This window comes from Paramormyrops kingsleyae, chromosome 6 (assembly GCF_048594095.1).
Source record: "Paramormyrops kingsleyae isolate MSU_618 chromosome 6, PKINGS_0.4, whole genome shotgun sequence".
Classification (NCBI taxonomy): domain Eukaryota; kingdom Metazoa; phylum Chordata; class Actinopteri; order Osteoglossiformes; family Mormyridae; genus Paramormyrops; species Paramormyrops kingsleyae.
The window spans coordinates 19,165,326-19,193,035 of NC_132802.1; the positions used below are offsets into that span (position 1 = coordinate 19,165,326).

Consider the following 27,710-nt stretch of genomic DNA (forward strand, 5'->3'; position numbering starts at 1 on the left):
CAGTTTAATATTTGAAGAATAATTGAGAAGGAGGTCATTTAAAGAAAACAGGGGTAATGTTATGGACAAGGCTTCTTTATGAAAGCTTTGCCTAGCTCAGTGTTAACATTGTCACAAGGGACTAGAAAAACGACAAACCAATAAAACATTTCATAATCCTTTAATTCTAAATGAAGACCTTTTAGTGAGAAAGGTTACACCACAATCATTCTCAGGATTTGCAAAGGGCCATTTTCCAAAATATACAGAAAAGCAAATAAATTAACGGATGCCTTACTACTACAGTCCAGATCAAACATACAGGTGTAATTTTAAGATAAAGATCAAACACTAAAATGCACTAAAACTTTTAAACATCTGCTGTTGTAAATGGGAAATTGCTAAAGATTAAGTTGTTTTACATACACAGTCAGCAGGATTGCAAACCTCTTCCGCATAAAAGCTCATTACACAGCATAGCTTAAGACTGTAACACCGTCCCTAAAAACAGAAGACTGAGCTCAATTAGCCTCACAGCCCTAACAAGCATGTGCGTCACATGCAATAAAGTGGCACTCGGTGCTCGACAACCTTTTGAGGTTGAGCTGAAGGCTGCATATGGCGTTCAGAAGCGAGTTCCAGGCTGGCCAAAGCGCGGCGTCTCTTAGCCCGTGACGAAGGGGCGCTTGACTGGTTAATGGCACATTTTTATTTGCTTGTATTTCAACCGCTCGCGGTTTGTCTCACATGCACAAGGACAGACTTCACAAAATGAGGCAGCTTAATATCCCAGCAATACTGTACAGGGTGAAGACTCAACTGAGGCATGATCCCAGGCTTCCATTTCTGTTGAAAGATCTACTTGAGGTTGAAGAAACTAGATGATCTGGCAGGTGGGGCCATTAGCATGCGGGCCTGGTTCTTGTGTGTGATGTGTATCTGAAATTATGCAGGGGGGGGGGGGGGGTTGAAAAGAGAATGACACACTGTGCCGCTTCCCTTGGTAGGTCAGAGCAGGCAGCGTACGGCCGCGGCTCGGCCATGCACCTGACACTCACCGTGCAGGGCGGCTGCATCCACGGCTCCCCGTCAATCTGCATGGGCAAAGCCTTCTTTGTCCTGCAAGAGGAGGGGGCCTTTGGAGTTAGACGACTGGCAACACGGCTGCTTGAATATATGAGGCATCAAAATGGATCAGAAGTCATCAAACTATCTATACAGGATACATACTGAAATATTCCGCAAAGTGGGTTCGAGTTTAAACCTTAACTCCAAAACTATGGTAAAGTTAGCTTTATATGTCGTTTTCCGGCTGTTTTTACAGTGTTTGTAATACATTTCAGTGTTTGTTTGTGCACTTCATGTTCAATAGCCCACCTGTCTTGCTTAAAGCCACTGGCGGTGAACGGACACACTGCAGTTATTAATAAATACGTATAAAACCACATAATATTAAAGTTACATGGTTTACATTGTTCCCACAGTTTAATTCTTAAAGCACACTTTACAGGGCATGTCTGTATTATTTAGGTTTATCCCTGCGGTCACGTTGCAGCAAATAGCAAATGGCCAAATTTAGTGGGATCGCAAATCTATTGCGAGGGAACGCAAAAGTATGGCGAGAGAACACAAAACCATTTCAAACAATATTTTCCCACCCTGACCTTTTAGTGGCAACTTTCGATGGCAAGCAACAAAATTACAACAAACTGTCTAATGCGATTGTAGGCTACAGCGACACTTAAAATTCAAATGGGTTAATGAATTTGTCACATCATGTTCGAACGAATGTTCGAATAGCGCTTACAAAGTGACAGTCCACTATCTGCTCTTCCTTGCTTGGTGTTCGTACAACTATTTTCAAAAAATGATAACAAAAATCGAAATGGCAGAGCGCACATGCTCCATCTGGGCTCCGTGGTTGAGGTCCAGCAAGTGGGCGTCGGCACGGTTGGATATCAGTACAGCTTATTACACAGTGTACCTGATAGTGATCTGTGAGGTCTTGGCTAGCCTACGGCCAGCGCTTTTCAGGCCTGTATAGATCTGGCCCATCTCCATCGCCCCCTCCAGCCCCACCACCTCCAGACGCTTGTCACTCAGATCTTGGGGAGAGCAGGATATACTGTGAGAGAAGCACCATGTTGATGAGACTTATTCAAAGTGATCTGCAGAGGTGTCTGCATACCTTGGTGGCTTGTTTTAAGGATATCGGGGTCAACGATGACCTCTGGCAACTCCCGTTCAGCAGAGCTCTTGCTGTCGACCTTTTTGGGGTCACCCCACAAATTTGAGCCACCATGCATGCTGGGAATATTAAGGATGGCAATTCCTTCTAAAGAGAGGCTACTCAAGTCAAGAGGTGTTCCACAGCACTAGAAAGCAAAAAAAAAATTACTAATAGAATTACCATTCAGCCTGACATGAGACCTTATAGCACTTCAAGCAACAGAATGCAAGCAATTAATTAGTTCAGAAGAATCATTCAGTGATTAACAATTGGGGCTGGTCTTCTCAGTTCTTCTCGATATATACTACACATGCAGCAGGCTGCAGAGCCCCTACAGTGTTCTGGTAGGAGATGTAACACTTGGACCAAGTGAATGTTACAAGTTTAGTTGCTCACCTCAATAGTGAGACACTCTTTCAGCTTCTTACAGGAAGCTGAAATCGTCTCAGTGGTGGCGAATTCAAAATACCACAGCTTATTCTTCATTCTGGTACAATAATACAAAAAAAACACATCAGAAAGCCAAGCGAATAAAGGACAGACGTGAAGTAAAACTCAAAGGAAATAATTACACTTGAATTATCAAGGAGGAAAATAAAGTAAATCTTTCTGATTGCATTTACCTGGACTAACACTAATTTAGTTTTTTCTGCCAATAGCTGGCAGCTCAGGGCACAAGGTACATCTGCGTCATGACTGGGAAGTCCCTCCATCATAGGACACTTACATATTCATTAAAAATGAGCAATTTAAAGACACCAGTTACTCTTATTGCATGTCTCTAAGCTGTGGGGAGAAACCAAAGTACTAGGAAGAAACCTGCCCGACGGAGGTAAGGAGCTTGCGCTGATTACAGTGCGTTGCTGCACCCAGCACAAGACAACAACGAGAACCTGAGTGCAGCCATGCGGCGGGTGATACCTCAGCACCACACTAGTCCGACTGGAACAGTGTGAGTTTTTTCCAGTGGTTGGAGTGCCAATCCTGCCACTAACCGCCAAATTTCCCTGTAAGTTGGAGGACCTGCATGCAGGGCTGGGTGTAGATTAACATCATACCCAGGATGAAGCAATTGCAGGTTAAGGGCTTTGCTCAAGGGCCCAATGGAGTAGAGTCATTCCTGGCATTCAAACCAACAACCTGCATGCAAATTCCACATGCAGAGGGGAGGCAGGATTCAGGCCCCCACCACTAGAGATGGGAGGCCACCACAGATTCATTCTTTATATGTTCCATACAGGGGTGGATCGACCATCTGGCATACTAGGCATTATGGTGGGGACACCCCCCGCCCCCCTGCTGAGTTTCAATCTCAGTCCATCCCTGATTACATAATTGTTTGAATTTCTAAAGCAGGGGTGTCAATCTCCAGTCCTGGGGGGCCAGAGCCCTGTGTAGCTTAGTTCTTTCCCTGTTCCACCACAAATGATTCAGGTGTGTTAAATGAGGGTAAACCAAAAACTGTGCAGGGCTCCGGCCCCCCAGGACTGGAGTTTGACACCCCTGTTCTAGAGGCTTGAACAGAAGATGGCTGGGTGTTACCTCCCAGGGAACATGTGCTTCTGAGTTTTCTGTAGAGGAACATAATGTAGAAACCGAGATGGCCCTGCCCACTGGTCTGCTGCGGTCAGCATGCCTCTCCTCACCTGCTGTTGAATTTCTGAGGATGCTTCTCCCTCATCATGTGGAAGCGGTGGGCAATGGAAGCGTCCTGTACGTGCACCAGTGAAAGAGATGTCATCAGACAGACAGCTGCAGCCCCCCTCGCCAGCCCAGCCCTATACTAACCACGCCGATGGAGAAGTAATTATTGATGATTTCATATGGCACAGGGTCCCCCTTCTCCTGGCTATCCTCTGGGATCACTTGCACGCTCCAGCGGTCCATCAGTACTTGGCAGCTTCCATCAATTTCCTTCAGGATCCGACCCAGATCCTCTCCATCATAGCCTGCACACCGGGGGGACCATGGCAGACAGATAGGCACACTGACCATTTTTTTTAACACTAACACCGGTGTAATCCAAACACTCACTAGTTAACTTTAATCATCAAGCTGTCGTTTATGAATTTTGGTGAAGTTGGGTCTTACCTCCGCCCCACCGGAGGCAGCGGGCCAGGTCATTTCCTGTGCCCAGAGGTAGTACAGCCACTGGGGGGCGCACCACGAGATTGGCTTTGTCTGAAAGCACCCAGGGTAGGAAATGAGCATGTGGATATATCAGATATATCAGAATGCCTTATTACTACAACGTTCATAATGTTCTCCTCTTATTCTCCTGCTGTACCCAACGAAGCCATCATTCTGTAAGAAATATACATGACTGTACATAATGCTTTAACTGCACATGATCAGGACTTGCATAACTTATATTAACAGTTCTTTATCCACAGTTACTTAGTAACACTACCTAGCAAATATTAAGACCTCCTCCAAAAAGGTACAGATGTTAAAGAGGTACGTAATCGCTTGAAGTAAGTTTATGCTAGACCAATGTCTGCTGAAGACTGGAACTTGTCTGTCTTGTCTCAGGTTTTGATAGATATTTACAGAGCTTAAACCCTTAAGGCAATAAGCCATGGTGGTGATGGCATTTGTGTTTGCATTCTGGGCATAACTAACTAGACCATTGCTCTCCATCCCAGCTGCCAAATAAAGCATCACCATGGCACAATGAGAAGAGTGGCAAGAATGTAACACATATGTGTCATCAATAGCTGACGTTGTTTGTTTTTTTTTTTATCATTATTTCACAATAATTACTGTGAATTTTAAAACAGTACATAGTGACACCTACTAGTCATACATCAAAAGCAAGTGCTGAACCAACACGAGCTGTTTAACAAATCATGCTATAAAAAAACAGATCCATGTGGTAAATTCTCCAGTCTGGAGAGAATAGAAAGGAAGTATCAGAAATTAATCATTAGATAATCAACACTGTTAAGGTGGCCATGCACTTCAAACAAAATCAACAGAATTGACGTTGTTTTAGCAATACAATGTTGTTTGAGCTATAATCACTGTGGTGATTATCGTTTCAGTGCACTGCCTGCGCAGGATCCCCGAAGATTCGTTCAGATCCCACCCACTGTCCATGATTGGCTAGCGTAAATGTGACGCTGCAGGGTTGGTCAGCACTGATTATGCAGTTACCGGCATGCTTTGCCATTTAAATTAATTTGTGTATTTCTGTTAATAGTAATAATCGTAACCATGCAGTGTTTGCTGTGGAACGTGAGTAAGCATGAGTGCTGTGTAAATTTTGGCTTCCCTGTCCATGCCGCTGCTAGTATTAAACCAATAGAGGCTGTTAATAAAGAGAGCAACTTCCATTTTAAAAGAGCTGTCATCTCCTTTATTAAAATGACTCACACACTTGCCATGATACATTTATTTGCGCTCTATATGTGGGTCTGCTGCATCAAAAACATTCTGCGTCCTCTCGGGTTATGGTGTGCCATAAAATGAACAAGGTGTCGTTTTAAGTATGTGACACATTGTTCGCGACTATGCGTTCAATTTTGTTTTTTCCAGATGTCATTTGAAGTCTACAGCCACCTTTAAGGTCACTGTGGAACATGAAGAAAGCCTCACACCTATAGCGTCCAAGATCCAGCCGACAGTGCCGTCCCCTCCACACACCAAAATCCGGTAGTCCAGCAGGTTTCTGAAGAAGTGTAGACTGGCAGGAGCACAGACAGCATGAACACCACAGCGAGGTTACATTACATGAGTCACATAACGAGGTACCACCTACTACACCTTTTCGCATCCCCTTTCTGGGACAGGCAAAACCATGTTAAACTCAGGAAGGAAGTCCAAGACAAAATGAGGGCAAACAAGTCTGCAGATTCGTTTGCTCCATTTGTTTAATTTTCTCATCTCCCCATTTTAAAACTGAATGTTTGGCAGATCCAAGAAACCTCAAAGTACAGCTATTGGTTGTTTTTGGGCCTTTTCTCTGAGGTACCTCTTTTTTTGTCGTCACACCAGGTGTTTTTCCATGTAATTAGTATAAAACCTACTAACATAAAGTAAATTTTCAGTAGTTCACACCGTTACCAACACTGTACCAGATGTACTGCACATATTATGTGCTACTGACGATGCTCTTGGATGCAATTATTATTTGCATTGACCTGTAAGCTACAGTGATGAAAAGCATCTGCCAAATAAATAGATGCAAAGGTAAGAATGTAGGCTAATTTCTGAATATACGAATAACTATGATCAGCAAGCAGCCAGGAAGGAAAATCAAGGTATAATGCTTGTAGTTCCTATGACATCAGTGTGAAAGTGGTGTATTGCTGCAGATCTTACCCTGGTCCTGGGCCTCCACTGGAGAGATTATAAACTTGTCGTGGGTTCAAGAGGTACTGGAATTTGCGGAGGACCCTTTTGGATAAAAACAAGTGGAAATTATCAATTGATTAACATGTGAAATTTGTGTACACAAAGGTAGCAATGCTTCATTTTAGAAGAGTTTCTGGTTCTGGTTCCCCAAATATGACTAATTCATGATATAGCAACAAAAACAGGCTGTTTTTCAGTTTGTACAATTCTGCCCAAAAGTCAAACCAAACCAAACCCAAACCCTAACCATGGACATGCACAATCAGAGGAACTGAAATGTGAGGGCCAGTCTGCCCTCCATCTTGTTCCTGACAACAACCTCACCTCTCGCCCTGCTTTCCCCCACTTTTCGGATTGACGAACACCAGCAGGGGGTGTGTGTCCGGAATGGGGCTGATCTGACAGCAGAGAGAGATTCAACGGCCCGTAAGGTTTCCCATAACAAGCATGACGGTGGTCAGAAAAACACACTCATTACACATGCATCTGCATAAAACTGTCTAATCAAAGCAAGTTGCCCAAGACTGTACCTGCAGGACCTGGCCGTCCGGAGTGGTGTTTGGCTCCGAATCATCCACCATGCCAGCAGACCCGTTTGGCCGCTCCTAGGGAAGGAGAACGACAGCAAAGTCTGGGCTCATGGGGTTTAAGTAGGACAGTGCTCAAGAAAGACAATTATCACTGAAAAAGACCAATCAGATGGGCTAAAAAACAGAGATGCACAAGCAGATTAATTATACCAACAGGCATGGCCAACATTGATACCGCTTTTAAAAAAGAGAAAATAAATCAGTTTATGATTTTCTTTGAAAGTCCCTATTTAAAATCTCTTTTTAAATGATCAGAACATAGTTTAATTTAGCAATTAAGAAATGCAGTGAAGAACATGTGCATATATGAAAATACCATCATACACAGAGGTCCCTGTGCTGTTGATTGGCCAGCAATGAAACAACCTTCAGAGATTTAAAGACACTTATGACAATGAACAACATAGTAAATATTATCTCACACTAGGAATGATTACACACAAATGCACTATTCATTTGTCAAATGTTTTACTTGGCCTAAATACATTAAATATTTCATTGAAGACTGAAGAACAATCCAATCTACACAGTGGCATGTTTGACTAGTGGAGCATTTCTGTTGTATGATGGTACACCAGCTATACGCTGAACACTCCAGCATAGCACTAGTGATATATACTGGAAATTCTAGAATAGTACCAGTGGTATATACTGCACAATCAGGGATAGTACCAGAGGTATACACTGCACATCTCAGAATGGTACCAGTGGTATACACTGTATATTCTAGGATAGTACCAGCTGTATATACTGAATGTTCCAGAATAGTACAGATGGTATACACTGCACATTCCAGGGTAATAAAAGCAGTAGCATATGCTGCACATTGCGGGATAGTACTAATGGCGTACAATGCACATTTCAGGGTAGAACCAGTGGAATATACTGCCCATTCTAGGATGGTAATAGTGGTATACACTACAAAGCTCAATATAGTACCACAAATATTGACTACTGAGTCCATGTTTCTCAGCCCTGCGTTAAAATTCTGCTGTGTGATGGCACCCAGATCCTCCCTACTGTTGAGCTACCTTGATGACTGGGTATATGGCCCAGGGGGGGAGGATGTGGTCCCTCAGCAGCCCGCAGCTGCACTCCAGTGGCTCCAGGTTAACACACTCACCGTGGCGCTGGCACAAAACAGTGGGGTCAGTTAGAATTACACTTACGGAGATACACATACCATATAAACCATATATAAGACATATGACCACAGACTCAACAGCGCATGACTGCCGCACTCCTCTATTCATGAGTCTCCCAAGTCACAAAAGCTTGCTGGGTTTATGTATTTCTTCCACCCCACTTTTCTGAGCCCAAAGTTTCCATCTGACAGCTACCCAAATCAGAGAGACATTTAATCAGTTGGCTGGTAGGCAAAAGCCAACTGGCCATGTCTTGTGGCTCTCACCATAGTGTGGCACCAAACGCAGTGTTTGGCCGTCAGGCCATGGGAGCTCTTAATCTTCTTCTGGCACTTGTCACACTTTCCCGAGTCGCAGTTCCCACTGACCCAGTCATGAGAGGATACCTAAGACAGATACAGATGCGCAGTGAGACAAAAACACATTGACAGTGACAAATTTCAAATTTCAACGAGGAGAAACTACCACATAAGCATAAATAGCATATAAACAAATGCTACATCTTAACTCACAAGGCACACCTTCTGACATTATCCCTCATCTTAATGGAGATTAAATCAATCACAGCAGGGAAAAGGCAACCCAAAAAGTCTCTGTCAACCTACCCCCGTGTCTTTTTTGGATTTGACATAGGTACGGGTGCAAGGGGCAGGATTTTTGTTGGCACAGCGCCCATGGACAGTGTACCTGCAACCTGACAACAGGATGAATTCCAAAATTTAACAAGTTTACACATTTACAACAAAGCGAAGGCAAAGTTTACAAAGTCCGCCACCTAGTGGCAAAAAATAAACTCACTAGTGCAGCAGAGGCCCTGTTTGCGGAGTCCGAGCAGCATGCTTTGGCACACGTTGCAATAAACTGGCTTGTTAAAATGCTTCATCCTCCACAGGTGCTGTCCATCCCTCTGGGTCATCTGACATGATGCATAAGGCAACACTGAGTGAGTATACTAGGGCTTGAAAACAGACACAATTTTTCAGAAGGCACCCTTACCATTCAAATTGTGAGGAAATTGTTTAAAGCAGCTGAGAATCTCCCCAGCTATCTGCAAAGAGTAGTTTAGTCGATTCAACGGTCAAGCTGCTTGTCAAACTATCTACACACATGAATGCATCTTAAGCTTGTTGGTGTTCACAAGCCATTATTAGTTGCGCTGTTTCGGTTCACGATTGCACGATCGTTTCCGCCCTTTGATTTCTATTACAGCTGAGTAACAGTTATTCCCTTGCTCCGCATTAAAAAACTGAACGACCTAAAGAGATAAGATCAGCTGTTTTTTACAAGGGTTGTATTTTACAACACAGTGGTAAAGTCCACTGATTTTCTAGACTGCGGCAAAGTATGCAATTCAGAATCGAGGAGAATCACTTTCGATCTGGGTTAAGTAGCGCGATTAGATAAATCTTAAAGCTTTACAGTGACCGCATCAGCACCCCCGGACGGCTTTAGCATAAAGGAAGACATGGACTGGGAATGAACTGCACTGGGGGGAGTGTTGCACCCGAAAAGATATTACTGTGGTTTTGTGAAATGCGAAACGCGTTTAAAAATCGTCCCTTCAAAGGGATACGTCGATCGGTCGCTAAATAATGTTTTTGGGATTATCTGTGAATCTAAACTCCGTAATCCAGATCCCCTAATTAGCGTGATAAATAAAAATTGGAGGTGATAAATTAGTGCTTGGGGATTATTTTGTGTAGTTCAAATTACTCAAAAATACAATTATAGTTGACTTACTCCGTTAAAACAAATAGTTTATAGTTTATATATTGGCATATAGTACATTGTCTTACAGAAGGACTGAAAGCAACTATTGCATTTTAATTGCTCTGCTTACTCGTGCTCTGCCTTTCGTTGTTATATGCAGTCTTGGAAATGAAAATCGCCCACTCGCCTGTAGTAATTTAGACGAAGGGAGAGTACAAAGAACGAAACACTAGCCCGCTGTCTAGCAGAAAAATATAGGTATGACGGACTACAGTTCTTACTGAACTATAACTAACAGATTATATGCATAACAAACGAAGTCTTTAAAATAAAACTGCGGTATTCAGCATGCCCTTTGATGTAAGAAAGCAGAAGTTGAATAAGCTGTAACGAAAGATCGAATAATTCAATCGCGTCTTAAAATGTAATGTTTTGCTAGAGTCCCTGGGAAATATGAGTTCCAACGAAATCTAATATATCAACTCGTCGTCCTTGCAAAGTGTATACTCGCTTCGCTGTGTGAGCTCCAGATCTTCTTTTAGGTTACAGTAAATGCATTCCATAAAACTTTCCTGAAGGGCGAGACGAGTAAAACTATAAATGTAATACAATTGAAGTAATGGATTGGTCTTACAAAGCTGCAGCTAGCGTTGCAATGACCCATTTACTGTGTTTTTAAAAAATCTCGTGTATCCCTAACCTGGTTTTTCACAATACTTTATTTCACGAAATGACTTGTGGCACGCAGTTTAATTACATGCTGCATCTTTCTGACATGTCACTATTAAGGACAGTACCCTCACCTACATCGTGGAAAAACCTGTTTTTCAAAGTTTTACTGCTATGTACTGGATGTTCCTCATGCAAGCTTTTGCTGCCCCTGGGTTGGGGGGCAGGGGGCCCTTGCCTCAGACTTCACTATTCCGCCACAGTGAGTGCAGAGACCCCACCACAGGTCCTGCTTCCCCCCACAGCACCACACAAGCCGAAAATAGCTTAGCGAGGGGTGGGGGGGGGAAGTCCCTGGCATTTTAGCAAGTTGCGCAGTGGGCGCTGGGGCAGGGGGCCAGGACGAGGATGTGGCCGCTTCTCCCTGACTGCACTGAGTGACGAGGCCTCGCTTTTTCGGTAACTCTCTCTGTCTGTCATGGAGATGTGATTAATCCGTCCTCCCCTGCGCTGGCTGAGCACAGATGGAGAGAAATCTCTCCGAACGGACAGCTGGCCCTTGTGTTCCCCATCTGCATATTTCACATTTTTCACATGCTGTGGTAAACATTTTAGAAGCTGTGAAGAAAAAAAAAAAAATACCGCAGCTATAGGCAAATGCCCCCTTTGGGGTATCATCCAGGGAGCTAACAGCTAATGCTACCTTTGCTAATGGCTAACTGCCAAAAGATCATCTAACCCTTCCCCAGGACTCAGAGTGCCAGCGGAAATGGAATAAAATGTAGAATACTTAGCAAAAAGTCTGACGGCTCCTGCACCTTCATTAGTGAATCTACTTGTGTTCCATTAGTGAAATGTGCCTTTGTACTGGGAGGGGAAGTTAAAGTAGAATAGAGTGTGCACCATTGTGTGGAAGACAGTAGGAATGGACACCAGGGACATAAAGCACCAGGCAACTAATGTGGAACCGGAGAGGGCACCTGAGATGGTTCCCAAACCTGATGAGCAGAAGACCGGCTGTGCTGAACCCTCAGATTTAAACTGACTGCGGGGTGTAGGAATGCATGCGTGTGAGGTGCAGTCAGGAGTAAGGAGGCGGCAGTGGGGTGTGGGGTCCTCCCAGGCTCACCTTCAGGCCCAGCAGAACCAGTAGTGGCGCGTTCTTCATCCCACCCTCAATCCACTCATCCAGCGAGACCGTGCCGTTGCCGTCTGAGTCGATGGCCGTCATCATGTCCTTCAGCACCTGAGTGAGGCCGAGGCCGTGTCACCTGCCGTGCTTAGCCCAGCACTCCGCCGCTTGCTCGCTGGCGCCCCCTGGACGCAGCTCTCTGAGCACGGTCCACAGGGTGCTGCTCGTGTACTCACCGGCCGGAGCTCAGTCACGTCCCAGCCCAGGTAGTCCGCAGCATGCATCATCTGGGCAATGATCCGGTCCACTTCCTGTGGGACAGGGGACCGGAATGAGGTGGAATCGCTGGCTGAGTGTTTCACACGTTTACCAACCTCCACCTCAGCCGCGAATGTTAAGGAAGTGTTAATCAAGCTGTGTGGACCAGCAGGTTGTAGGTTACAGGACTGTTCCCCAAGAGACATTCACATGAATTTCATGTCAAATGAGTGAAAAGGTCTTTGTGTCATCGAGTCAGTAAACATAGCTGATGCATTATCTTTAGATATTAAAGGAGGTTAAGTATGCTCACAATGTGTTTGTGGTAAATATTTTTAGGAAATTATACTATATGGACATAAATATTGGGACGCACCTCTTAATCATTGAATTCAGGGGTTTTATTCAGACCCATAGCCACAGGTGTATAAAATCAAGCACCTAGTCATGCAGTCAGGTTTACAAACATTTGTGAAAGAATGGGTCATTCTGAAGAGCTCAGTGAATTCAAGGGAGACTGAGGGGGGACATGATCCAGGTCTATAAGATTCTAACAGGTTTGGATGCTGTTCAACCGAATAGTTACTTCAGCATTAGTTCAAATACAAGAACTCGTGGCCATAGGTGGAAATTAGCGGGAGAACATTTCAAACTGGATTTAAGGAAGCACTTCTTTACACAGCGTGTAGTCAGAGTATGGAATAGTCTTCCTGATAACGTAGTGCAAGCTGAATCCTTGGGTTCCTTTAAATCAGAGCTAGATAAGATTTTAACAACTCTGAGCTATTAGTTAAGTTCTCCCCAAGCGAGCTCGATGGGCCGAATGGCCTCCTCTCGTTTGTATAGTTATGTTCTTAAGTGTGGTACTATCATAGGATGCTGCCTTTGCAATAAGTCAGTTCATGAATTATTTTCCGTGCTCGATGTTCCACGGCCTACTGTAAGTGGTCTTATTGCAATGTGGAAACATTTAGGAACATCAGAAACTCAGCCCCAAAGTGGCAGGCCATGTAGAGTAACAGAGTGGGGTCGCCGAGTGCTGAGGCGCATAGATAGTAAAAGTCGCCAACACTCCATTGACTCATTAACTGCAGTATTCCAAACTTCCTCTGGCATTTTACCCCAGCACAAAATCTGTGTGCCGGGAGTTTAAAGGAATGGGCTTCCATGGCTGAGCAGCTGCATGCAAGCCTCACATCATCAAGCACAATGCCAAGTGTTGGATGAAGTGGTATAAACCATGCTGCCACTGGACTCTGGAGCAGTGGAAACATGTTCTGTAGAGTGACGAATCACACTTCTCTGCCTGGCTTGGTTTGGCAGGTGCCAGGAGAATGTTACCTGCCTGACTGCATTCTGCCAACTGTAAAGTTTTGTGGAGGAGGGGTAATGGTATGGAATTATTTTTCAGAGGTTGGGTTAGGCCCCTTAGTATCAGTGAAGGGAACTCTTAATTCTACAGCATACCAAGACATTTTGGATGATTCTCTGCTTCCAGAGAATGTGGGAGCAGTTTGAGGAAGGCCTGTTCCAGCATGACTGTGCTTCAGTTCATAAAACTAGATCAATAAAGACATGATTGGGTGAGTTTGGTGTGGAAGAACTTGACCTTGCCCACAGAGCACTGACCTCAACCCTTTCAAACGCCTTTGGGATGAACTAGAAAAGAGACTGCGAACAAGGCCTTCACATCCAATACAAATGCCTGACCTCACAAATGCTCTTCTTAATGAACGGGCAAAAATTCCCACAGACACACTCTAAACTCTTGTGGGAAGCCTTCCCAGAAGAGTGACCGCTGTTATAGCTGCAAAGGGGGGACCAACTCCATATTTATGCCTATGGATGTAGAATGGGATGTCATAAAAGTTCCAGTATTTATAAAGGCCAGGTGTCCCAATACTTTTGTCCAAATAGTGTATAGTAAGTACGGTTACTGTGAGGAAACCTATCCAAGCAATCTATGCTAACCCTACAAAACAATAAATGACCAACAAACTTTTCAATATAGAAGAAATAACTGATTATGAATGTAAAAATTTATATTCTGTACTGTTAAATGTTATGTTGGGCAAATCTATTAAACAAGTGCATGATAATTTGGGTATCATACATTTCCAGCATTTTAGAATGTGAAGGTGAAAACTGTTAAGCTTTTAAAAATTCTGTTAGCATGTGACTATCAACAGAATGACTGAATGAGTGAAATGCCTGGTTTGTCGAGTAATTTCCAGATTACCGAGCTGTCCAGAAGTCCGTTGCCATCTTTGTCGTACAGCTTAAAGGTAACTGGAAGTGGAAGAGGAACAGTGTATTGAAAGTATGCCACTTAGCTAAGCCACGGAACAACAAAGACGCCTGGAGTATAGACAGAATGCTCCTGGGAATCCACCAGAGCATACACAGGTATGCGAATGAGAGATTAACAGAGATACTGCCACACACAAGTAAGATAACAGCCCTGTCTTTGAAACCAGGCCAATACAGGACTCACATTCTAGTTTTTCACGAGGCTGTCCGTCCTCCAGCAACGAGAAGTAGCATGACACATCCTTAAGACAGACCTCCCCTTAGAGAGAGAGCGAGAATGAGAATAAGACCAAATATGTTTCTATATTAGATAGAGAACAGGTGATACATTATGTAATCAGATTTTTTTTCCCAATATTGGGTAATATTTAAAGGTGTTATCTGAATGTCTGTCCATTTTTATCTGTTTTTTTTTTCCTACAGTACACTCCCCAATACAGATATAACTAGCAGAACAAGAAAGTTCAATAGAGGCTTTTGACCATGCTGGGAAGATTCCATCTCAGGGTAAGGCAGGGGGCAACCATAGCTGCTGAAATGAGGCATCAAAGGAGGCCTGAGGAGGCTTACTGGCGACGGCAGGCCTGGTTCCATCAGGGTGCTCATGCTCGTCGTTCTGAAAGGAGCGGAAGAGGCGCTGGCAGAGGTCTGCTGGGAAATCCTCCACTTCCAGCAGAGTTTTGAGGAAGAGTCGAAAACCCTCCTCAGTGATGCACTGCGGGAGAGGGAGGGACCAGGAGAGGGAAGAAGGTGAGAGACACATGCAGGTCCATTCTGGTCTGGGTGACGGGTGGATACAGATCAGGGCTCCTTTGAATAATAATGACATTCAGGACATGTCACTTAGTAGGTACCAAAGAAAGACGATAAATTAGGTTAAGAACATTCTTATTCAAATGTTCACCAGTTAGGTACACCGGACTCTAAGGAGGAAAACAAAGTGAGAATAAGATCAAGACACTTATAAGTCCAAACCAGTATGTCAGTATGGCTATATCGTGGTAAAAATCCTCCCATCTCTCAGGAGGACAGACTAAACTGCCCCCGAGCCCAATAAAGGCTACAGCTTTCCTGTTGATGGAGTGGCCCTGGAACAAGGCCCGTGTGCTGGTGAACGTGAAAGCACTCTTCACAACCTCTCTGCCATTGAGAGTATCCAGAGCACAATAGAAGAACGGATGATTCACCACCCCACTCCACCAGGAACATCGCAGTCAGTATTACCAAAGATTCTCTCTGGCCTAAACACTGAACATTTTCAGTTAAAACAATTACAATTAAATGAAAAACCAGAATCCAGCGGAAGGAAAAAATGACTTAAATGATCAAATTAATGATCATTGGCTTTTGGAGTGGAAAACATATGAAAAAGTGATTTTTTTTTAATGAATACATTCAGTATAGTATATCAGATTAGTGTCTCAGGTTTCACACAGTTCATCCTAATACAATATGGCAACAGGTCTTTCAGCGTGCGATGGTCTGACAGATCTGCTGTTTTTCTTTTTTGTGATTAACACATAGAATGAATGCCTTTGCCCAGTGAAGTTTTCTGTGCCATTTGAGTATTCATTGCTGGCTAAGACGTCAAGAGTACGTTTCTCAGTCCTGGTTCTGGGGAGAGCTGACTTTTCACACCAGTCTCTTCATATTCCTGAAAAGTTCTGAATTACTCATTGAGTGAAACAGTGGGATATTCATGCTAACATATTTAAATATTTGGTTTGATTCAGGGGGTGGCATGGTGGTGCAGTGGTTAGCACTGTTGCCTCACACCTCTGGGACCTGGGTTTGAGTCTCCGCCTGGGTCACGTGTGTGGAGTTTGCATGTTCTCCCCATGTCGTCGTGGGGTTTCCTCCGGGTACTCCGGTTTCCCCCCACAGTCCAAAGACATGCTGAGGCTAATTGGCGTTGCTAAATTGCCCTTAGGTGTGCATGTGTGAGTGACTGGTGTGTGAGTGTGCCCTGCGATGGGCTGGCCCCCTGTCCAGGGTTGTTCCCTGCCTCGTGCCCGTTGCTTCCAGGATAGGCTCCAGACCCCCCGCGACCAAGTAGGATAAGCAGGTTGGACAATGGATGGATGGCTGGATGGTTTGATTCATTTAAGTTATTACAAATTACTAAATAATATTAATCAGTCTTTCACATACTTTGAGTAATTAACTATCAATGAATTCTGAGTACCCTGTGACTGACCAAGTTAAGTTGGAATAATTCAGAATAATTAACAGTGTATTAACTTAATATTAACTCATTAAAATTAATGGCAAACATCAGACAAAACAATGGACATCGCAGTAACTTATTTTATGGAAGATACTCTCTATTAGTAATAATATAGTTATTCTACTACCCTGTCCAGTATAAGCGGTAGGAAGATGGATGTATGGATTAGTAACCTTTAGAAACCCATTCCTTCATCTTCAGAACTTTCCTTCTGGAGTGAATCACAATATGTTAATACAAATATTGCTAAATATTGTAAGGTTAAATAAAGGCAAAGTGTCATAGTGGATCATTATTGAGAAGAACATATGGCATCCAGGTTCAAACTCTGATTAGTGTTGGTTGAGTTGGTCAGCGACACAAGAAATATTCATTATCTGTGATGGTGGCACGCAGTGTTTTAAAAAGGTTAAATAAGTACAATAGAGTAGGTCAGTGGGTAGCTGCCTCTCATCTCCAGGATTTGGGGTTCAAATCCCACGGCTGCTTTGCACGTGGAGTTTGCTCTCCCTATATCATGCAGGTTTCCATCCAGTGACGTGATTAAGCTAACTGGTGTCTCAAAATGGCCTGTAGTGAGTGCATACATCTGGGCTGGCATCCCATGCAGGGTGCACCACAACTTTGTGTCTTAGGCTGCCTGGAATAGGCTCTAGGCCCCCCAGTGACCCTGTCTGCAAAAAGCTGTTAGAAGTTAGAAGGAGTTATTAAAAGTTGAGGGGGAAAAATATTCGGACACGACATACATCAGACCTTATGGAAATAAGCACTATATATAACTAACATTTAACCCTATGACGAGTTGAGCCGTGCAGCAAGATTGGCGTGACTCACATCTCCACGTCTGTGCTGGGCCAATCTGCCATCTGCTTCAAATTCCCTCACCACGTCTTTTACTTTCAGCCGGCAGTCTGTGTGCACAGGAAGAGAGCGCCATCATCAAGAAAGAAGGCCTTCAGAGAGACACAGCAGGGGGCTTGGGCCGCCTTCTGTAAGCACAGGCCGAGGTCACATCTGCAGCAAACTCTGTTCTCATCAATGCCCATGGTTTTACAGAAAAAAACAAAAACAATTCCTGTCTGCATGACAACTCATTGTGGACGTAGCACACTGCTAACCTTATCTGGCTGTGTAACCAACAGAATGCACAAGTGTCAACCGTATGCCCAATGTCTGTTGGCATGCCCTTACGAAAATTGACCAGGCACTTCTGGTTGCAAACCGTTATCCTGCCGCCTGGTACTGATGAGCTGTACTCACAGTCGATGTACTGCTGCAGCTGGATGAAGTCCACGGGACTCAGCTCTTTTTCATCCATGTTAGCTGGAGAGGACATGCTTCCTGAAGGGGGGTGGGGGTGGGGGGGATTACATCACATTCGCAATTATTAATTTGGCAGACACATTTGTCCAAAGAAGCATATAAGTGAGGCATCCATTCCAACTGCCTGGATACAAGTGGCAACATGGAAACCTAATAGAAACTACAAACGTCAAGTCAGACACAGGAAATCGCTCAAACAGTAGCACAAAGTTCTACATTTCTGACGTGCTTTCCTATAATGCATGTGGTCAAAAAAGGAACTGACAAAACGAAATGTTTTTTTTTCAGGTTTAAATGAAAGAAAAACTGGGGGGAATTCAACAAACCTTTTTCATTCCATGATATAAAATACATCTGAAGCTTCTAGTGTATTTGATAAATAAAACCAGCTTCATTTTGTTTAAGTATACCTACCTCACACAGGCTACTAAAAGCAATAAGAGAACCATCTCCATCAGAAAGTCAGCTTCCATGCCAACTGAAGAACCGTTTTATTTTGAACAAGCGGCCAACTGTGTCCCACTGTCCTCCCTCAACGCGGGAAGCGGAAGGTGAATTTACTGTAATGTCTCATTTGCCCTGATGTGTCGGACGTGTCTGGAGCGCGCCGCCGAAAGCGGCAGGGGCCGTGTTATACCACACGTCAGTGATGCGTTGGGACTTCCACACCTATAAGTGACATTTCACACTTGAGCTCTCTTCACCACCATCTCCTCCTCTGACATCGAGAGAGTTTTCGCCTGTTTCATAGTGCAGAGCGGATGCCCGCACATTCAACTCTGCAGAGAGGTTCTATGGACTGATCCTGCAGCAGCAGGGCAGCCTGCATTTCACTACAATCACTACGAGACGCACCAACCGGAGATCGATTCCTGCAGGTAATGTTGCTTAGCATGCACATTCTGACCCCGGGGAGAAGCAAACCATTAACATGCATCCATCTATCCGTACATCCCTCCATACATCCATCTTCCAGCCACTTATCCTGATCCCAGTTGTAGGGGAAACTGGAGCCTCTCTCATGCAGCATGGGACACAAGGTGCACCCTGAACAGGAAGCCAGTCAAACCCGTAACTGTGCAGATACCGAGAACTTGCTGGGACGGCTGTTAAGGGAGCCCCAGCACTTATCGAACATGGCAGGACACAATGATGGAAATCTCTGAATGAAAAATCACTTTCCCGTATTTATGGGAAACCCAGCACTTATTAACTGTGAAATAGCTTCTCTTTCTGCCTACAAACCACCCTTTGCCTTGCATTTGGTTACTTTCAGTGTGATTAGGGACAGGCCAATAACCACACCACAAGCAGCTTAGTGTCATATGATCACATCACATGATGAAGCAAATTGATTTTTTTTTAGCTGTGCGTGGGCTTAAGGTACAGAGCACACTACCTCTGAGAAAGTAAGAGCAGACCCTACTGGCTTAAAAACTTTGCGGAGCACGGCATTTTGCAGATCTGAAAAGCATGCTGTGCACATAGGCAGAAGGTCTCAGCCATGTACGTGGCAAAGGAAACCCGCCCACCTACTCCCTGCTATGCCAGCCAACCCCCCCCACCCCCCACCGGCTCAGACTGGACTAACAAACGGTCGGGCTGCCCCCGCTTAATTCCCTTCAAAGGTTAGCAGCGTTGCCTAGCTACGCTGTTTATGGAGCCTAGCAGGTGGGGTGAGTTTGGGGGGGGGGGGGGGGGATGGGGGGGGGGGGCTTGATGGGCAGAAAGGTGGCAAAATGCAAACAGATGTTCATGCCAAGAGGGTAGAGTGGGGATGGGGATGGGGAGTGGGGGAAGGTAAGACAAGCAGGTGCAAGGACTGGTTTTGCATGCAGTGACCCCTTCAAATGTAATGCAATAAAATGAAAACTATGCAAACAAATTCAGCAGCGCATATATGCGCATATATATATATATATCTGTGTGTGTGTGTGTGGGGAGAATATCCCTCATAAACAGCAAGTTTCTTCCTTTTCTTAGATGTTCCATGGTGTTTTTCAGAGAAACCACCCTTCCTCTTGACATTTTCTTCAGCGATGCTTCAGAGGGCCCTTGGCTGACTCATGTGTGCCTGCAGGCAGCTGGGGAAGGCGACAGACCCTAGGTCGCCGTTTCACAAGCATGCATCGTGAGTAATCTGACCCCCGCTTCCTCGTCGTCCATTTGCATACAGGCCCTTTCACGCCAGGCATGCGAGCAGCGGTGTCTGCCGGAACATTCTGTACCGAAAAGCCCCGTGCCGGCCCGGCGTGGGCCGGTTGACCCATGTGGTGAGCCCCCGCACTGCTACAGTTCTCTCCGGTCACTGAGAATTCGAGACGTCAGACCGTTAGCTCAACAGCTCTGCTTCTCGTAAAATATTCCCAGAGCATGCAGGACGGGAGCTGTGTGTTAGGAGAGACCAGTTCAGGAGGGTGAGTCAGGTGACCGTGATCGTCATGATGAAACAGCTCGCTTCTCGCTTACAGCAGTAAATTAAGGAGCGTACTCTTCCCCCTGCTTGACACCTGCACTGACAATCCTTATACCAAAGTGGCTGTTTTGTAACGCTTTACATTAACTGCACCTTCATAACGCATTCATAGAACATTAGAGTGCACCTGCATAATGCATTCATAGAACATTCATAAGTAGCATCTAAGTATACATCCTAACATACTTTTGCAGCTTTATTATATTTTAATAATAAAACGTATATGATTATCACTAAATGTTCTATGAATGCATTATAAAGGCACTATGAATGTACAATAAATGTACAGCATTACCTGCTGCTTTTATTATATTTTGTCCCCAGTAAACCTGCCATTCACGGCCCAACTCCTATGTCACATGGTTCTGTTCTGGTTCTGCTCTGTTCCGGACAGCTCAATGGACTTTGAGCAGGTTACATCACCAGGCCCAGCAGGAGTCGCATAATAACGTCCTCGTTAGCTTTCAGTGGATGTGACTCAGCCCACTAATGTTCATCGCCTTTCACCCAACCCCTGTAAACTCTCGTGGACCTTCTCGACTAGAAATGTCTCACTTTCATGCCCTACTATTTCATCCACATGCAAAAACACACATATACAAACACACTTGTTTTGCTGGAGATAAGATACAAGATGGCGTTCAGCAGAAATCTCAGTGTTTGAACTGGAGCATGAAAGGGATCGGCCGAAAAGTGAGAGCTGCCCCGTTCAGCTCGTTAGCAATCAGGTGAGCCGGTCAGCAGGGACGGGCAGCACCTGCCTGCTATTTAAATGAGCTGTTATTAGGTTACGTTTGCAGAATGTCAGCTTGTTTTTCGTGACAGTGCCTCCTGTTTGTCCAGGCACTTCTAACGCCCACGTACTCTGTCATGGAAAGTTGCCTTTTGTAACACTGCATATACACAAACGGAGATCCCCCCTCCTCATTCCGTGGTTGGAAAACATCGTCATCTGCTCTCTTATGATTTCACAGTCATCCTGTGTTCGGTTTAACCTTTTGAACCCGTGTTTGTAACATCCGTTGGCCAGATGTAATGGTCGCCACAGAAAGTGATTCCCCCAGAATATGACGTCTGGCTCAGCGTTGCTAAGGGAAGCAGAGGACATGGACGTGAGTGAGTGTGTGTGTGTGTGTGTGTGTGTGTGTGTGTGTGTGTGTGTGGCGCAGAAGGGTTTGCCTCAGCTACAGCTGCAGGTCTTCCCCTGTCCACTTTTCCACTATGAGCAAGCTTGTGGGTGAGAGAGAGAGAGAGAGAGAGAGACACACACACACACACAGTGAGAGAGAGATTCAGATTCCAGTTTCGCAGATGCTACTGTGACTCATCGCAGCAAAGGAGTGCTGTCTGTTATTGGACATGCTTCTCTAAACATCAATTCGCCTCTTTTATAAGGTTTGCATTTTTAGGTTCTGACTTAATTTGCCTCTAGCATTCTGACTGAAGCTCCCTCACTGTTACTAACAGTGTCCAGCTTCTAAACATTCTAGAACTCTAATACCTCTAGTGATTTCTGAACTCTGTGCATGAAAACTCTGCATGCTGGGTTTTGTTCCATATAAACTCTTAATTAATTTGGCCTGGTTGCTGTTGATTGAATTCTGCTTATGGTTTATCTATTTTAGGAAATTCTGAAGGTCTGGGTATACAGGTAAGAAAACATTTTTTTCCCATGGTTTAATAAAATAATAAACTGGCAATAAATAATTTCAAATGTTTTATTTTCACCTTTGTTCTGAGTAGCAGTGAAATTACAGTTACAGAGAAGGGGACAGGCGCGGGAGGGGGGGGGAAATGGAACAAGCAACAGTGAAATAAGAGACAAGACAGTGCAATTCAAAGACAGTGCAACATAAAAAGTGACAATAAATTACTGTGTGCTGAAGCACGAATGAATCTGAACGAGCCCCAAATGTTTTGTTTAGCTCAGATGCTAATCAGCACTCAGGTCTGCATGTCACAACATTCCGAAAACAGCCTAGTCCTGAACCCTGCAGAAGAACAGTGGACACTTGTTCTTATTCAGAGGTTGCGATTCCTACAAGTGTCATGAGCTCCTATCCTTCAGTCAAAACAGTCAACAGTCAAAACAGCAGCCCATACTATCTTGCTGTGAGGTGCTTTCACTAAATGTGTTATACAAATAGCATGATACACCTGGCTATGCACAGATATCTATCTTTTGGGGGGGAGTATACTCCTGGTGCACTGTATACAGATTGTCCTGCCAGGGATAGGTCCTAGCACACACCCCCTCCCGAACCGTCATAACCCAGGATAAGAAGTTTGGAGATGGTTGGATGTGTATAAAGGATTTGTAGCTTTTAAGTGTTGGTGTTTCATAGCTTTAAAACAAACATCTAGACAAAACATCCACTCAAGTCTTTGTTTTATTCATTTTAGAGGGCACCTGGAACATAAGTCAAAAACCGGTTTAAGAACTACTGCTGTAGCACAACACTCGTAGTTGCATCTCTGTATCGCTATAGGGGCTTGGAAAATGTCAGCAAAACAGGCAATATGTGTAATATGACATGTTCAGCAGGATACACAATGAACAATGACACACATACACACACAGGTTCGTAATAATATCTTTGTGGGGACTCTCCACTCATTTCTCTGGGGGAAACTCTAATCCCAACATGACGACCTTAACCCCTGCCCAGCCCTAACCTTAACCATAAGTAACCAAACTAAATATGACACTACTGGCATTCTTATTTTTTTGACTGCATTCACAGATCTTTGTGGGGACCTGAAACATGGTCCCCACAACATCAGTATAACAGGTTTTTATGTAGCCTGGAGCTCTTTATTTCTTTGATAACATACCGTTCGCCATGTCAGACCTATGCAACTTGTACTCAGGTTGAAATCAGCAGTAGAACATATTGGAAAGCGTGACGCTAACTGCAGTGAAGCAGACATATTTGCACTTGCAAAGGGTGCTCCTTTTGCTCTGCAGGCCCACGCCGCCCCGGTGCCCCGACTTGCTGGGCTTTGAATGCGAGCACGCACGCATACACACACATCTGGAAACTCTTTTTGCAGCCAGACACCACCCACGCAGAGGAGACTTTGTTGTTTCTGAAACGAGGGAGCGAAGGCGGACAGGTAGAGCGCCGAGCCGAGTCACAGCAGCGCCTCTGCCTCCGCCGCAGGAAGCGCGTCCTGCGGTGGGGGTCACATATACGACACTCTGGGAGAGGCACGATTTGCCACGTGGTCCTCTGTTACATCACTGATCCGGCGAGAGAAATGGCTTAAGGCCAAGTGTGCGGCAAAAAGCAGGAGGATCCGGCTATGGCCCACAGGAGAAGGTAGCTGTACGGAAGTTTGCAGACTGAGATTTTCCAAGCACAGACAATCCCAGCGGCAGGGTGCTGCAGTAAAGGGGCCTTTATCTCTCATTCTCACCCGTTTCCAATTCGGTATCAGATGAGGGTGTTTGCGCCCCTGCTGGCTTGGCAGAAAGCACCAGGCGTCAGCCCTTCGACGCATAGCCTCACCAATTCACCGTGCACTCTGTGATGCAACCGTGCTGTTAGGTGCTGTGATGGGACTGTGAGGTGCAGAAGACCAACGCACTGACTGGAAATGCAACTCAAGGCTCACCACTGGCAACCAGAGACTTATGAGCACCTGACATGAGGCTAAACATTTTTAGAAAGGCCAGCCAAGCAGCCTTGGCGATTTAAACCTTCTCTTTCTTAGTGGAATTAAGCCAGTTCACCGTATCACAGTTCTGTAGTCTAAACTGTAGTGACCAACCTACTCAAAATACTCAATCCTACTTTAGCCAAATGTCAGAATGGCCAGACTTAATCTTTTACTTCACTCTAGGGTATGCAGGGAGAATCCCTGTTCGCTCAGTAACCAAAGGCACCCATTATACAGGAAGCCCTTGCTAATTCTGCCCGGGCCTTCCTATGTGCCAGTGCTCACTCTGTCGGATTTGCACTGAGTAGGCACCGGTGCAAAAGGAAGTCTAGACAGAACACATGCTGCAGCCCTTTAATGTGTCACCGGCCATGCCTTTGAGGTGTGTCCTGGGGGGGGGCCTCTCTCGGCAGCCTTTATAGAGACAGCAGGGAGCATTCGCAGAGCCTGGGCTAAACGGCTGCCGTCCAAATAAAGTCATCGCATTTTTTTGTATGCATTGGCCTTTATAGGCAAAAGTCACACACACAAATATAAATCTACCCCATCGTAACAAAACACATGAGGTCATGTTTACATAACTGGGCAAGCCATCCTGAGGTTGTCCTTACAGGAACCTTAATACAGCCCATTTTAGAAGAAGCGATCCATTTCTGGTAATATACTTGGTTTGTGACAAAAACACGCGTTACAGGAAAGGCCGTAGACTTGGGTATGGTCAATAGGGACATCTCCCTACCGATATTTTGGGTATATCCTGTGTGTATAGGGGTTAGGGGGTTCAGGGATGATTTGGTTCCTACCAATGTTTGAAACAAACCTACGCCCTTGGTCACAGGGGCGGCAACGTCATCCCTGCTAGAGGGCAATGTCAGATACCAAACATATAATGCTAGGTATATTCATGATAGAGAAGAAACACACTCTGTCATATTAACTCCAACTGCATAATCATGTTGTGTGTAACCTAGAATTGTATTTTGTGTTCTCAAAAGCTCTTCTACTCCACTTTAAATCATGCTCTGACAGTCTATGTTAGATTCGGAGAAGGTTGCTTCTAAGGTTTAAGAAAAATACACATCTACTGCACTCATATATCAATCTGTTTATTCCAATAAGACCCGTGGCAGCCTCGTACATATGGCATGAAAGAGGATGTGTTGGTCGTTTGTTTTCTGATCACACACGACACACGGAGAGAAGGTTTATTTTACACACATCCAAAAAGAACGAATTGATGGAAACCCAAAATAAGACTGAATAATGAACTTTTCATCTTATGGCAAATAATGACGGCTATTTATTATACTTTTAAGTTCAGTTCGATTAAATTACAAGGACACACAAATGTAAAACTATGAAAAGATAAAAATGATAAAAGATAAGGAACACGAACCTCCGAGTAAAGCAGCAGGATTTTACGCCTCAACACACTGCCAGCTAACAGCCGTAACGAGCATCCTGCCATACGCCAGTCAAAAGGCAGATTTCTCATGTCATACCGAAGGCAGCCACCCGAAAGGCGCCGCCTGCACCCCTGTGGGCTTTTATTAAAAACTCACTTCATTGTTCTTTGGGGGAAATGCAAGTCAGAATACAACTTTGTAAGTAAATAATCGATTGCTTAATTTAGTTAAATCCGTCCAGGATTTCTTATGTTATCGTCTGTTTTTAATTCAAAAACTTTTCTCCAAGTTATTGACATCAAAATGAGTATTTCCTTGCAATGGAAAATGTGTTATACATGGAAGACCTTGATGTCCATTTATGGATATAACACAATGCGATTTCGGCTGTGTTAACGTACAGTGGACGTAAATGTTGTGAAAAACAAAAGATTAACAGCTTAATAATTATCTCTTTTGACGGGGTATGAGTATCTGTCTACATGTGCAATTGGACCCTTTACCAATAAAGTACAGAACCCCAACTACTAAAGACAGCAAGTAACTCACAACTAACTGTGAAGAACAAGCTACGGATGGTAAATGACCACATGGAGGTTCTTACGCGGAGTTTACTCTGCGATGCGCTGTCATTCCTAACGTACAGCGGTGTAGTACGGAGTGCGAAAGTGGGAGGACACAGTCATTTAAATACAAAGGTCTATGTATTTAGGCGGGGGGGGGGGGGGGGGAATGAAACCAAATGAAATATTGCGGGGTGCAAGTACTCATCCGTCCCCGCTGATCGTGGCTAATGAATTATAAATTCAACCTATTTTCTGATAATTTTAAAGAGACTTTCCCCTCAGTTTTCTTCAGAATAGTATGCATTTAAATACTCAGAACATTTTTAAAAATAAAAACAGGCCTTTTAGTAAATCGCGGTGGATTAAGGTGGGCAACACGAGTTAAATGATACTCACCTTAGAACTTGGTGACAGTTATTAAAAATTCAATGAAATTTCTAACAAGTCTCTGCTGAGGGAAGAGGACAACATAGACAGAGAGCGGATACTTGCAGGGTTAAACGGTGCCCATCTGCCAAACACACTACTGTCACTGTACTAAAACTTGCCACCAGGGCCGCGAAACAGGAAAGAAATTAATTTTAAGGCAATTGCATGCGGTTCGGCTCCGAACCCAAAGCAGTGAAACAAACTGAGCGCGACAGGAACGTTAACAGTTCATTTACCTTTGATTTCCTGTTGTGCGTCTGCAGTCTCTTGATACTGATGCCGCCGTTGAGCGTCGATAATTTTTTTACATGTGAGGTACAACGGTGGGGGAAAGAGCAGCACAAAGAAAAGTGTCGTTGATACCCAGCCGTGCGGCGCAGCCCGCTGAAGTGAGAAGCTGCCGTCGGACTATAAGCCCGAAAGAAACTGAAGAGAAAAAGTGACAGTCGCACACGCCCAGCGGAGACGAGGAGCCCAGCCCAGCCCGCGAAGCGCCGCCTCGAGCCCTGCGCGCATCTGAAGCGCAGCCAGCCATTGCCCCCCCCACCCCACCCCTAAGGAGCGCGTGCAGTCTCACGGCAGACGAAAAACACGGGGACCTTTCCGGAATGTCGCCGTCAGTGTGTCGTTTGCCCCGTCAGTGCGTGAGAAGCGGGGTAATTTCCGTGTTTTACAAGCGAATTTTGTCCTTCTCTCTTGTGCATTTATAAAGCATGAAGTGGTAATGATAATGCAGCCAATTTAACCTACTCGATGTGTAGTCAAGTTCTGTCCAATTCAGTTACTCTGGATAAGAACACGGATTTATAATCCGACTGTAAGCGAGTTTGCCAGGCGAAGTTCCACGGGGGTCACTGCTGTTGTACGATAGGTAGGTACCTACCCTGAATTTTTCCAGGAAAACTCCAGTCGTATGAAGTGGTGATAAAAAAAATCGACTAAGTAATTAAAAGTAGTGGAGAGGAATTATCACTTTTAATGCACTTTCTAGGCTTTGTTGTTTCTAATGTAGCCTAAACAACTGCCGTAAGGAAGAATTGGTCGTATATGGTCCTTCTTCATGCTATTCGAACAACTAATCTAAGAAACTGAAGTTGCATTTGTCTATTCTGGTGGTTTAATTTGAAACAACTGGAGCGATTAAATACCCTTCATCTTGTAATCAAATTCATGTACGAGGCGAAGCTCAATTCCTCCCAAATTGATATTGACCGGACAATCCCGGTCAGACTATTCTTCCT

The 27,710-nt window shown here is 44.5% G+C and overlaps 1 protein-coding gene across 2 annotated transcripts; it reads right to left on the bottom strand.

Moving 5' to 3' along the window:
* Nucleotides 1-143: 143 nt before the first annotated feature.
* On the bottom strand, nt 144-26,978 carry dgkaa (diacylglycerol kinase, alpha a). 2 transcript variants are annotated; one of them, XM_023805072.2, is made up of 24 exons: nt 26,706-26,978; nt 17,867-17,947; nt 17,441-17,517; nt 14,950-15,094; nt 14,564-14,638; nt 14,309-14,358; nt 12,048-12,122; nt 11,809-11,925; nt 9,099-9,216; nt 8,906-8,994; nt 8,567-8,686; nt 8,187-8,285; nt 7,096-7,170; nt 6,890-6,963; nt 6,533-6,607; nt 5,809-5,894; nt 4,301-4,390; nt 3,998-4,158; nt 3,856-3,920; nt 2,606-2,696; nt 2,168-2,354; nt 1,964-2,084; nt 1,038-1,098; nt 144-918 (listed from the first exon to the last, which is right to left on the bottom strand). In XM_023805072.2, the coding sequence occupies exons 2-24, from the start codon at nt 17,940-17,942 to the stop codon at nt 838-840; spliced, it is 2,208 nt and encodes a 735-aa protein (XP_023660840.1). In that variant the 5' UTR covers nt 17,943-17,947; nt 26,706-26,978; the 3' UTR covers nt 144-837. The 2 variants fall into 2 exon arrangements, with proteins under 2 accessions (XP_023660840.1, XP_023660841.1); XM_023805073.2 differs by lacking the exons at nt 11,809-11,925; nt 12,048-12,122; nt 14,309-14,358; ... (3 more) ...; nt 17,867-17,947; nt 26,706-26,978 and adding an exon at nt 9,297-10,950.
* Nucleotides 26,979-27,710: the final 732 nt, after the last annotated feature.